At 40.7% G+C, this 13,755-nt stretch overlaps 1 protein-coding gene across 5 annotated transcripts in view; it reads left to right on the top strand.

Annotated features, from left to right (window-relative positions):
* Positions 1-13,755, top strand: part of cntln (centlein, centrosomal protein) — a 366,307-nt gene that overhangs the window by 197,708 nt on the left and 154,844 nt on the right. For all 5 annotated transcript variants that reach the window (XM_067983463.1, XM_067983465.1, XM_067983464.1 and 2 more), the window contains one exon: positions 4,579-4,679. In XM_067983463.1, the coding sequence (XP_067839564.1) occupies positions 4,579-4,679 (101 nt within the window). The remainder of the gene's footprint in view (positions 1-4,578; positions 4,680-13,755) is intronic.

Below are 13,755 nucleotides of genomic sequence, written 5' to 3'. Positions count from 1 at the left end.
ACTCTCACGACTGGAAGGCTGTTTCCAGTTGGATCCCACAAGACTCAGTACTAGGTCCCTTGCTTTTTGTGGTATATATTAATGATTTGGACTTGAATGTGGGGGGCTTGATCAAGAAGTTTGCAGATGATACAAAAATTGGCCATAAGGTTGATAGTGAGGAGGAAAGCTGTAGACTGCAGGAAGATATCAATGGACTAGTCAGGTGGGCAGAAAAGTGGCAAATGAAATTCAATCCAGAGAAGTGTGAGGTAATGCATTTGGGGAGGGCAAACAAGGCAAGGGAATACACAATGAATGGGAGGATACTGAGGGGTGTAGAGGAATAAAGGGACTTTGGAGTGCATGTCCACAGACCCCTGAAGGTAGCAGGACAAGGTAGATAAGGTGGTTAAAAAGGCATACAGGATACTTTCCTTTATTAGCCGAGGCATAGAGTATAAGAACAGGGAGGTTATGCTAGAACTGTATAAAACATTGGTTAGGCCACAGCTTGAGTACAGTGTACAGTTCTGGTCACCGCATTACAGGAAAGATGTGATTGCACTGGAGGCGATACAGAGGAGATTTACGAGGATGTTGCCAGGGCTGGAGAATTTTAGCTATGAGGAAAGATTGGATAGGCTGGAGTTGTTTTCTTTGGAACAAAAGAGGCTGATGGGAGATTTAATTAAGGTATATAAAATTATGACGGGACTAGTTAGAGTGGATAGGGAGGACCTATTTCCCTTAGCAGAGGGGTCAGTGACCAGAGGGCATAGATTTAAAGTAATTGGTAGAAGGATTAGACGGGAGTTGAGGAGAAATTTTTTCACCCAGAGGATGGTGGGGGTCTGGAACTCACTGCCTGAAAGGGTGGTAGAGGCAGAAACCCTCAACTCATTTAAAAAGTACTTGAATGTGCTCTTGAAGTGCCGTAACCTACAGGGCTACGGACCAAATGCTGGAAAGTGGGATTAAGCTGGATAGCTCTTTTTCGGCCGGCACGGACATGATGAGACGAATGGCCTCCTTCTGTGCTGTAACTTTCTATGATTCTAATTATTAATGCACCTTGGAATGGTTCTGAAATCCAGTTTCAAATTTACAGCATTCTCCATCTAAGTTTGCTCCTGAACTGGTCAAGACTGCAACAAAGAAATGTTTTTGTGGATATCCAGCTGTTGTTTAAGTGTAGGTTGTTTTGGGGTCTTGATTGGCAGAATTCCCAGAAATGCATTGGTCAGTAGTGTGCAGCATTATGTTTTATGTGATACATTCTGGTGAGATTCATGAATATATTCTAAAACTTCTTTAAAAGTTCAAATTGTATGAAATTTGGTTCTGGTGCAGAATCACACAGATCTGGATCGTGGATTCCAGAAACCAATCTATGGAAGATATTTGGAATGGTGCCCAAAGAATATCTTGTGGAGAGAATTTGCTAAATGTAATTGGTTAGTAGAAAGTATATGTAACAAAGAAGGTGAGATTGTCACGGTTGATGGAAAGACATATTTTCAACTGGTTTTCAGAAAATATCTGCCTGTCTAACTGTCTAATATCATCTGGCATAACAGAAAAAATTCTATCCATAGACCACAACTTCCACTGGTGGAAAAATAAATAATCAAATCATTAATGCACAAATAATTCCTGTTAACTACCTCAATGAGTTTGTTTCATTGGATACCCTTAATCACCCAAGGGTCATCTCAGTAAATGGTTATCCTCCTCAAATATTCTGCAAAAACATTTAAAGAATCAATGAATTATGTGGTGATCGAGGCTATTTTGCATTGGACAGTATGGTCTGTGCATTGCAAACAACTTGCCATCTTGAGAGTGTGAAAGCCCATCCTCTTAATATAGGATTTATCTGCTGTGTTTGTGTCTGCCCTTGCGCACTGTGCAGTACATGCAGAGTCTGGTAGATCATCTGTGCATGTAAAACTTTTGCTGCATTGATCACCTTTATTTCAAAAATGATTGGAACACGAACAAAAGCATGTGCTATCAATTTTCAGCCATGTCACAGATATATTGTGACTTGGTGCGCTGTGCAATTCCAATGCGGTTTCCTTGAGAATCTTGGCAGGACCGGGTGGTGAAGAATTTAAAGCTACCTGTAACTTCACTTGTCACAGGTCAAGCTGTGAGGTTGACAGAGAAATTGTCAAGATCTGAAACAAGCAGAGACAGCTTCCATCTTCACGCACTACTTTATTCATAGTCCAAAATAATTTATTCTTGGTCGAGTTCTCTCGCTCCTTCTCTCCATGGATGTGTTGGACAGCATGGCAAAGAAATATCACAGCCATTATCCCAAGTTAACAATGACACAAATTCATTGGAGATTCTCTGAACAATTTATCGGTTTAAGTTCTGCACATACAATACCAGAAGGGGTAATTTTACAAAAATGCAATCCAAGAATGCACACTGGAATTTGGGCATGTGTTTCCCCCCCTCCCCCAATGGGATTTCTATCCATTGAAGTTAATGGACAGAAAAGCTTTGGGACACAAACCCAAATTTCCACTATGCGTTCCCAGAGCGCAAAGCTCCATGCCAGGAATGTGTAGTCCTAAAAGTATCCCGAATGTTGTAATGGACAATTAGATTAAGTCTAAAGCAAACAGCATTCATCCTTAATTGTTTGAACTGGTGGATTTAATGACTGTGCTGAAAAACAGTTCAGCCAAGTTTAACATTTGCTGGTCTGAATTGACCATCCTAAGTTTAGCCTAAATTTAGATGTTTGCTCTAAATACAATTTTCTGCCTGGCAAAATTAAAGCACAGAATTTACCAACGTTGGGACAATCCCCCCCTTCAAGTTGTATTTTTTTTAAAAAACTTTATTAATTTTGAGTTGATTTATTGTTATTTAAAATGTTGAGTTTATTGATCATAATTTACCTCAAGGCAGAAAAAGATGCTCTTTACTCCTATTTATTTAAATTCAACAGGGATTTTTCAGAATTGCAAAGTTAATTTCATTCACATCTCATTTTACATCAAAATGTTATGTTCCTAATTTTTTTTTTAGTTATAAACAACAACTTGCATTTACATAGTGTCATTAATATAGGAAAACATCCCAAAGCGCTTCACAGGAGAGTAATCAGATAAAAATGAATGAGATATTAGGATGGCTGACCAAAAGCTTGGTTAAAGAGGTAGGTTTTAAGGAGGGTCTTAAAGGTGGCGAGATTTAGGGAGGGAATTCCAGAACTTTGGGCCTATATAGCTGAAGGCATGGCCGGCAATGGTGGGGCGAAGAGAGTGGGCGATGCACAAGAGGCCAGAGTTTGAGGTACGCACAGTTCTTTGGTGGGGGGGAGGGGAGAGGTTGGGGATTGTAGGGCTTGAAGAGGTTACTGAGATAGGGAGGGGAAAGGCCATGGAGAGATTTGAGCACAAGGATGAGGATTTTAAAATCGAGGTGTTGCCAGTCTGGGAGTCAATATAGGTCAGCGAGCACAGGGGTGATGAGTGAATGGGACTTGGTGCGAGTTAGGATATGGGCAGCAGGGTTTTGGATGAGACGAACAGTATAACATTTTGATGTAAAGTGTGAATTGTGAAGTGTTAGAATACTAAAGTTATTAGAAAATATAGAGTAATATACTACTCAGTCGTGGCTCAGTTGGTAAAACTCTCACCTCTGAGTCAGAAGGTTGTGGGTTCAAGTTCCACTTCAAACACTGGAGCACAAAATCCAGCTGATGCTCCCAGTGCAGTACTGAGGGAGTACGACACTGTCAGAGGTGCTATCTTTCAGATGAGAGGTTAAACAGAGGCCCTCTCTGCCCCCTCAGGTGGACGGAAAAGATCCTGTGGCACTATTTTGAAGAAGAGCAGGGGAGTTCTCGTCTGTGTCCTGGCCAATATTTATCCCTCAACCAACATCACTAAAAAACAGATTATCTGGTCATTATCACATTGCTGTTTGTGGGATCATGCTGTGTGTAAATTGGCTGTCGGGTTTCCTACATTGCAACAGTGACTACACTTCAAAAAAAGTACTTAATTGGCCATAAAGCGCTTTGGAACATCCTGAGATCATGAAAGGTGCTATATAAATGCAAGTTTTTCTTTCTTTTACTCAAGGAATGTTACTTAGGATAAAATTGCCATCAGTCATTGCTTAATTGATACCAGGTTGTTCCTAATGTGCTCATAACTTAATCGAGCAAAATGTCAGACTGACCTCTGAAAGTGGTACTTTTATTTTTGAATGTGTACACGCCATTCTGATTAACAATTAAATAAAGGCGATCATGTTTATTTCAATTGAATGAAGACTTTTCTAAATGTAACTGGTATGGAGATTGTTAAAGGTGGTTGTTAGTGACAAATCAGCTGTCCATTGTAATATTGGGGAATTCCTTATCAATTTCAGTTCTTTGTACTATCGACAATCGACACTACCATTATCACCCACTTAGTTATTTTCCTTTGGCGGCACCCTCTGTGTTGGTTCTTGTTAATTTGATTTTGTTCCAAGTTACAAGTGGAACTTGTGAGATGAGCTGTTGCACGTAGAAGCTGTTTTTGAGACTGATAAACAAACCCCTGGTTTCTCATCTTGCAGTATGAACCTTGGAGAAGAGCTGGACCAGCTGAGGGTGCAGTCTGCGATGGACAAAGCCACCATTCAAGAACTGACCATGTGTCTGCAGCAAGAGCAGGAAGGTGAGGGAGCAGGGTGAAATAGAGGTGGTTCAAGAGCTTGGGCTGTTTGAATGTCACTCATTTAAATCACCACATAACATTTATAATTTCTTAGTGAAGAAATTCCTCTTCATCTCGGTCCTAAACATCTGACCCCTCATCCTGAGACTGTGTCCCCTAGTTCTAGATTCTCCAGCCAGGGGAAACAACCTCTCAGCATCTACCCTGTCCAAAGGACACAATTCTAAAGGGGGTGCAGGAACAGAGAGATCTGGGGGTATATGTGCACAAATTTTTGAAGGTATCAGGGCAGGTTGAGAAAGCTGTTAAAAAAGCATAGGGGATCCTGGGCTTTATAAATAGAGGCATAGAGTACAAAAGCAAGGAAGTTATGTTGAACCTTTATAAGATATTGGTTCGGCCAGAACTGGAGTATTGTGTCCAATTCTGGGCACTGCACTTTAAGAAGGATGTGAAGGCCTTAGAGAGGGTGCAGAAAAGATTTACTAGAATGATTCCAGCGATGAGGAACTTCAGTTACGTGGATTGACTGGAGAAGCTGGGGTTGTTCTCCTTAGAGCAGAGAAGATTGGGAGGAGATTTGATAGAAGTGTTCAAAATCATGAAGGGTTTAGATAAAGTAAATAAAGAGATACTGTTCCCATTGGCGGAAGGGTCGAGAACCAGAGAACGCAGATTTAAGGTGTTTGGCAAAAGAACCAAAGGCGGCATGAAGAAAAGGTTTTTTACGCAGCGAGTGGTTATGATCTGGAATGTGCTGCCTGGAAGGATGGTGGAAGCAGATTCAAACATGGCTTTCAAAAATAAATTGGATAAGTACTAAAAGGGAAAAAAGTTGCAGGGTTACAGGGAAAGAGCGGGGAAATGGGACTAACTGGATTGCTCTTACAAAGAGCCGGCACAGGCTTGATGGGTCAAATGGCCTCCTTTTGTGCAGTAACCAGTCTTATGATTCTGTGTTCTGAATTCCTCAACAGAGGAAATAGTTTCTCTGCATTTCCCTATTGAATCCTTTCATCATTTTAAGCACCAAGGGGGTGAAATTGGTCTTCAGCAATGCTGCAAATCGGGCGGGGTGTAAATTGGGCTGCCGATTTCCTATCGTTCGTTTTGAACTATTGCCGAAGACTATTTTCACCACCCCAAATCATCCCTCAACCTTCTGAACTCAGGAATATAAAAGCAGCCTTCTCGTTTTGTTGCTTAAGAATTGTAGCTTTGAAGATGTTTTAGAATGTTCTAGGCCTGTAGCCAGTAACTGAAAGCAGGCCATCGCTTGAATCAACAAGATGAGGTCACAAATGCAAGACAGCTAGCTGCTTTGATCTGTAGGATCACAGAGCGATTTTTTGTCACACCTGCTCTATATAGACCCTCTTAAATGCCAGATTTCTGACTTGCTTTTTTTTAGTAATATTGAATGTTTTATAGGCAGCCTAATTTGTAGCAGGAATTGTGCTGATGCAGCTATTGTGAACTTAATGCTTTAGGACAGTAATGAAGGGGTCCTTTGCCAAATTAATCAGGTGTCAGTATTAATGGGATCTTCAGAGGCAAACTACAAACCTGTTTGCTGTTGGTTTTCTTCTAGACAGTGTGTACAGCTGCAAAATGAAAGTTGTCACTACTTTCATCATCGCTACTTGTCACTACTTATTAAGTTATTGGGCCGGAAATTGGGCCTTTCAAAATAACAGTGAGCCTAACAGCGTCACCGTTATTCGTGGCGAAATCGAAGAGCAAGTTCCAGCGACCGCACGTGCGCAGTTAAACACGGAATCCGGAATTTGCTCTTCGTGGTTCACCAGCGATCTGTCAGCTTTGCCCTAAAGGAACATCGTCGGCTGCAATCAATGGAAACAATGGACCAGCGCCAACTTGCTCTCCTGCCCAGCTGGAAACTAATATCGCCACAAAACAGGTACACTTTTTTTAAGTCTAAACTAAATTTTAACAGCGTGGTAAGTCTTAATGACTGCCAAGCAACCTCTCTGGCATTAAAAATTAACTTTTAAAAATGTGGAGTCTCATTACTCCTGATTTTAATAGTTTTTGGACATTTAAAAAAAAATGTTAAAATAAAAAATGTAAATTGTTTTCCAACTTTTTCCATCTGTCTCTTTTATTTCAGTCTTTTAATCTTATCCTCTCTTTATTTCACTTTCTATGTCATTTTGTAATACCTCATTGGGCACATCCGGGTTTTTAGTTTGCGAGGTTTGTGAATGAACTGCACTTCCTGCTTCTCACAGCGTGGCTTGCTTCAAGCTGATTGGCCTTAGTGATCCTTTCACCACTCACACAGCCTGGAAAGTACACTGATGTTTTTTGAACTCGCAGTCAGGAACACTTAGTGGACGAATGACCACTGCTGATTCGCCCCTCTGAGCAATTTACAGGCTATTGTGTCACAGAATATTTTTATGTAAAAATCTATTTAAAATTTATTATTCCAGTATATTTCACTGAACTATTACAAATTACAAAGAAAAAAGCAAATTGAGACAATGCAATATAAAACTGTGGAGCAGGTCTACTATTGGTGAGAGTCCATGATGAGAGTTTGGTCATTGTTTCTTGCCACTGTCCACTAATTGATCCAAACCAGGATTATGACTTCCTTACATATAGAAGGCAAATACATAATACAGTGGAACTTGTTTATTACACTGTTATTGTGAGCCTCATATAATAATCGCTCCTGATCCATAGAGAAACTCTGACCTTGAGATCGTGATGTAATGGTTGCTTTGTTGATACAAGTTTGCAATAACAAGATTTGACAGTCTAACAGCCCAATTATACTGCACAGTTTGCAAACTGTAGGTTGATCATTCAGGGTTTGGATCAAATAATAGAGGAGGAGCAATGGTAGTAACACCCACCCCCATGCAGTTAGACAATAGGTTTACTAAAGGGTATATTTGTTTAAAGCCTTCCTGAATACACTGTTAATTGCCCAGTTAGTTGGCAGATACATTTTCTCATTCTTGGTTCAGCCCTCTTTTGTCACTGATTCAGCAAGCCTGTCTTCTCCATTTTGATCAACGGCAAAGCCCTTTGCAGGTTGCACAGCAGACAAGAGTAATGTTGGACACCTTTGCAGGCCTGTACTCTAGTGAACCTCTGATCGCCCAGTCATTTGAATCCTTGATTAAGGATGACAAATATCTGCTGCATCAAAGTGTGGTAGATGTATGCACTTCATTTTGTCATTCTTCAGATCTTTTCCTTAGGCTTCTCAATGAAGTACACAGCCATGGCTGCAATGGATAGCCTTGACCCGACAGCAGCCATTCGTCCAGTGTTCCTGGCTCCTCAAAAGATGAATGACTTGTGGCAACTGCCAGGGGAGCAGGCATTGATGTCCATAACTCTGCACCTGTGGTCGCAGACCATCTCCACTTTCATAGATTTGACTAATATATACTGCTGTTGCTTGGAATAATGGAAATTTACAGCACAGCAGAAGGTAATTTGGCCATCATGTTTGTGCTGGCTCTTTGCTAGAGTAATTCAAAACTAATTCCATTGCCTGGCTCTATCCCTGTAACCTTGTATCTTCCTTTGCTTCAAACCCTTGAACCTTTTGAGTGGGGCGGGGGGCGGTGCTTTCCATTGCTTGTTTATCTTCCAAATGAATTAACCCACACTTGTTTGCGTTTAACTGCACCTGCTGCCTGTCTGCCCATTCCACAAACTTGTCTACATCTTTCTGAAGTCTTTTACAGTCCTCCTTGGTGTTTTCCAAAGCCTCTACTTTTGTGTTGTCAGCAAATTTTTATTTCATGCTCTTTGTGCTCAAATCCAAATGTCAGTCACTTGCAGTTGTCAAACATGATTTACCATTAAAAAATCTGCTGACTGCCCTTGATAACCTCATGCATCCGGAAATGCTCATTCTCTTAATCTGCAATTATGGGCTCCAAGATTTTGCCTACAACTGATATTAGACTAACTGGTTAATAGTTAATTGGTTTATTCTTCTCTCCCTTCTTGAACAGTGGTACAATTAGTTACCCTCCAGTCCTCTGGTACAATTTGTGTATCTAAGGAGGTTTAAAAAATTATGGTCAGAGCTGTTGCTATCTCCTCTTGACTTCCTTCAACAGTCTGGAGAATGCCAGAAAGACCTGGTGAATTATCAACTTTGAGTTCTGTTTTTTTTCAAAACCAATTCCTTTTCTACAGTTATTTCTAACAATTTTTCTGCATCCTCTAATACATGGCCATTCTCAATTCCACTGTCGTTTGTAAACACCGATGTAAGATATTTATTTATTATTTTTGCCAAACCTTCATCCACCACAACTGGATCCTACACTTCTCTCGTGAGTAGTCCTACCCTCTCTTTAATTATTTATTTACTTTTTATATGCTCATAAAAGCCCTTGCTATTTCTTTTTATATTATCTTTTTTTTAATATTTCCTTTCAGCCATTCTAATTTCTCTTATAACCTCCACAGTATTTTCATTAGGACTCCCATGTGATCTGACCTGAATATTGTGTCTTTCACAAATGCCTCATTTGTGCTTTTCCAATTTTTCAGTAGGCGGATTGAGAAACATTTCAGTGAGACAAGGCCCAATGCGAATTGATAAGATGCTTTATTTTACAGACAGCAGGTGAATACAGAGAAACAATTAAAGCAAATCCCACTTGATTCACTCAAATTCACTTCTCTCCTCAAAAAGAAGGAATAAAATAATAAATAACAATGATAACTTGCAATTATATAGCACCATTAACATAGAAAAACATCCCAAATTGCTTCACAAAGGTATAATTAAAACATGGACTCTGAGCAAAAGAAGGAGATATTAGGGAGGGGTGACCAAAAGCTTGGCCAAAGAGAGGATTAAAGAAGGAGAAGGGGTGGATAGGTGAAGGAGTTAAGGAGGAGCATTCCAGAGCGCCTAGGCAGCTGAAGGCACTGCCGTCAGTGGTGTGATGAAGGAGAGGGCAGATGTATAAGAGGCTGCAGTCAGATAGAGAAGGTTCAGGGGGTGGGGCTGAATGGGAAGGATCGAGGCCACCCTTGGATTACTAAGAGTGGAAGCCTAAAGAGAAGCAGTGCCACTGAGCTCAACCACGGAGGAGAGGCATTGTAGGAGGATGGTGTGGTCGACTGTGTCAAAAGCTGCACAGGTTGAGGAGGGATAGTGCACCACAGTTACAGAGAATTTCATTTGTGACTTTGGTTGGGGCCGTTTTGGTGTTGTGGCAGGGGCGGAAACCTGATTGGAGGGATTCAACTATGGAATTGTAGTGGAGATGGGCATGGATTTGGAAGGTGACAATGTGTTCATGGACTTTGGAGAGGAAAGGGAAGTTGGAGATGGAGGTAGTTTGCAAAGGTGGAGGAGTCAAGAGTGGCCTTTTGAGGAAAGGGGGAAGTTTTGAAAGAGAGGCGGAGAGGAGACCATTTACAATGTCCCTGTCCGTTTCTTGAGCTGACTTGTTTTGACATTATCTTTCTAGACATCTTCAAACTGCAAAAAATGACTTAATGCAGTCGCACAAAATTTAAGGATGGCAATCACATTGACAAGTCCCTGTCATTGAAGAGATTTGCAGGCCTGACTCCAGGAGTGTACAAAAGTTCAGTCATGGTCTCTCTGGGGAACTATAGTCTCTGCATGCAGGTTTTTCCTAACACACAGATGCGATTGTCTGACCCTGTAAACATGGCTGGCTGTGTAAGGATGGGTCCTAATTGATCTCCAAGGGTACAAATGCACATGTCTGGCAAGCTTTCTGTTATTCTCCTTTTCCAAAACCTACAAATAGATAGGGTTAGCCAGAAAGTACCCATTGCTTCTGTCTAAACAGCAACAGTGACAGTTCCCTGGAGGAACAGATATAGGGAATAGATGGGTGGAGGGGGGAGGTGGGGGGGTGCAACTTTACAGAACTCTCAGCAAGTTCCTTTCTCCAAAAACAGCAATGCAGCAAATAAGCAATGAAAAAATTCAATAAAACTGAAGACCCAACTTGAAGGAAGGAGTCTCTCATTTGGTTCCTGTTTTATATGGCATTGTGTGTCTGAAGCACTGTTCAGGTGGGGTCTAGCTTTCATTAACATACTTTCCATGCTTTTAATGAGCCCCAGCGTTCAAATGGTGTGCAGGATCTGGGACCCACAAGCATGTCCAGCTGAGCAGGCCTAATTTCAGCGCCTCATAATACACCGAGCAGGTGTCTGTTGCACAGTCTTGCTGCGGACACTGAAGATCACATTGTCTGTCGGCTGTGTATTATATTTGAGAGTGCAGAAATATTCCATACCTTTTTGTTTTGATTGCTAAGTATGCTGATACGATCTTTGCGAGTTGAAATGAACTGAATAGAGATGGCCTGGGAGCAGCAAGATGATATAATGTATTGTCCATTTTAAAATGAAAAGTGATCTGAAAACTTCCCTGGTATGCTGTGTCGGATTTGCATCATAACCCATAGCAGGCAGAGAAGAACTGTATTAGAAGAATATAAGGATTGAAACATTTTAAATGAACAAGCAATTATTTGGGTATGTTGTACAGTACCTGAGGTTTCTGCAATGACTGAACTTTGCTGCTGACCTTTTGTCGTCTTTATCTGGTATGTAGTTATTTTAAATGTTTGTGTATAATAACATTTGTCTAGAAGGATAGTAAGACGCAGGCATTTCCTACAAGATCAGCATTGCAGAACACATTATTTTAAAAATAAACTGGACTACATGTTGAAATCTATAGCAGCATTTTGTAACGAGATACCTTTACTCACTCCTAGACTTCAACTGAATACGATGGGGCCGATTCTCATCTCTCTGCCAGTTGGGAACGGGTTGGTCGCGTGATTAAAATAGCAGTGTAGTTGTTACCGGACACCCCAGGGTCTCCATGATTTTGGTTGGATACTTGAAATGGGTGGCCCGCCGGAAACAGATGGGAGGGAGCCTCGTTAGCCCATGCAAGTTGTTTTCTTATGACGTCAGTTATAGGGCTTGCAGCAGGCCACTCATCAAAGTGAGAAAACAGATTTGTAAATGATTTTTTGTGGATACAGGAGAAGGACTAATGTTCTTCCTGATAATCTGAGCCCTGAAATGCCCAACCTTTCGAGGCTCTCTCTGTTGGCACTACCTCTCTCCCCCACGCTTTAATTTACCTGGGCTTTGCGTGGAGCTTCTCGATTTCCGTCCTTTTCTGATCGACAAGCTGCTCCAAAAGCGCCATCACCTCGCTGACAGAAAGGCAATGAACCCTGACCATGACAATTGGCCAGGATTCGGACCACATCAATTGGATGGGCTGCGGGATCGCTTGTCCCACCTCCCACCCCAGGGAAGTGGCTGCAAAAATCCACCCAGAGGTTATTGAGTAAATTCATTGGGGGGGGGGGGGTTAATGCCTACTGTTAGCCTAGCCTTCATTTATAAATTATAACATCCTATATTTTTCATGCTTGTAGTTGGTCATATTTGCTGTTCCCTTTTCCAACTTTGTTTAGCAGATCGTAAAAAATATTGGGGGCTGTTTCATCAGGATGATATGTGGGCCCAAGGCCTCTTCAAAAGCAGCAGCTGTATGAAGCTAATTCATTGTAACATGACAAAATCACAACAGCAGTCACATGTGTGTGACTGAGGGATACCAGAATAGCAGTACATTCTGAATAAATGTATATTTTTGTTAAGGCAGATGTTATTTTAATATTACTAGAATTCTTTTAGTTTAAACATATTAATCAGCAATAATTTTCTAAAAGGTTACTGTCACTAAAATTAGATAGTAGAACCTTCTTAAAAAATAGTGTAACTGACCAGGAGAACTATCTTATGCAGGATGTTTCCCATAACTTTGCAGTTTTGTTCAAGGCCACATAAGATAAATTTCTAGATTACTTTACCACATTGTGGAGAATTCATCAAACATTTTGCAGACATTATTCAAATATTTAAAATATTAACAAAGTACTTCCTACATTTTTAGCACAAAATGATTATGTATTCACTTGTTTATTACCTAGAATCATTACAGCACAGAAGGAGGCCATTCGGCCCATCGAGCCCATACCGGCTCTTTGTAAGAGCAATCCAGTTAGTCCCATTCCCCCTCTCTTTCCCTGTAGCCCTGCAAATTTTTCCCTTTCAAGTATTTATCCAATTACTTTTTGAAAGCCACAATTCAATCTGCTTCCGCCACCCTTTCAGGCAGCGCATTCCAGATCATAACTACTCGCTGCGTAAAAAAGTTTTTCCTCATGTCGCCATTGGTTCTTTTGCCATTCACCTTAAATCAGTGTCCTCCGGTTCTCAACTCATCCACCAATGGGAACAGTTTCTCTTTATTTACTTTACCTAAACCCTTCCTGTGGCCACAAAGTGACAGTAAGGATTTGAGAATTTATAATTGGACCAAACCATAGTTTCAATCGAGAACAATATATACCAAAAGGAAAATGCCAAGACAGCAAGTCCTGAGGTGTTTAGATAACCTAATAAAAGGCAACAGCAAATATTGAGTGGGTTATGAATCCCAGGTTGGATTAATATATGTAATTACCTTCCCGAAATGTATTTACTTATATTTGAAATAAAAACAGAAAATGCTGGAAATACTCAGTAAGTCAGGCAGCATCTGTGGAGAAGGAAACAGAGTTAACATTTTCAGTCGATGACCGACAAAGGGTCACTGACCTGAAACGCTAACTCTGTTCCTTTCTCCACAGATGCTGCCTGACTTACTGAGTATTTCCAGCATTTTCTGTTTTTATTTCAGATTTCCAGCATCGGTGGTATTTTGCTTTTGATTTACTTGTAGTTGAGTATTTTTCTCACTGGCCAGCTGACTTCGGGTTGTCTGTTCAATTCAAGTATGGTGCCCGTTGAAACATATGTGAAAGTATTAATGTAATTAAACTTTTTCATGTTTCTGTTGTGCATATTTAATGGACAGGATGTTTTGGAGCAAAAATTCAAAGTTTTATAAGCCTTCGAAGTGTTGTGGTTAGTTCTTCTGATGTTGAAAGTGTGGTACTTTGATTGTCAAAATCAAAGTGCTGCTAGGTGAACTCTAGGATCTGGGGTA

The sequence above is a fragment of the Heptranchias perlo genome, chromosome 4 (genome assembly GCF_035084215.1).
Source record: "Heptranchias perlo isolate sHepPer1 chromosome 4, sHepPer1.hap1, whole genome shotgun sequence".
NCBI lineage: Eukaryota > Metazoa > Chordata > Chondrichthyes > Hexanchiformes > Hexanchidae > Heptranchias > Heptranchias perlo.
Note: the sequence above shows the minus strand (reverse complement) of the source record. Positions and strands in the feature narration are given on the sequence as shown.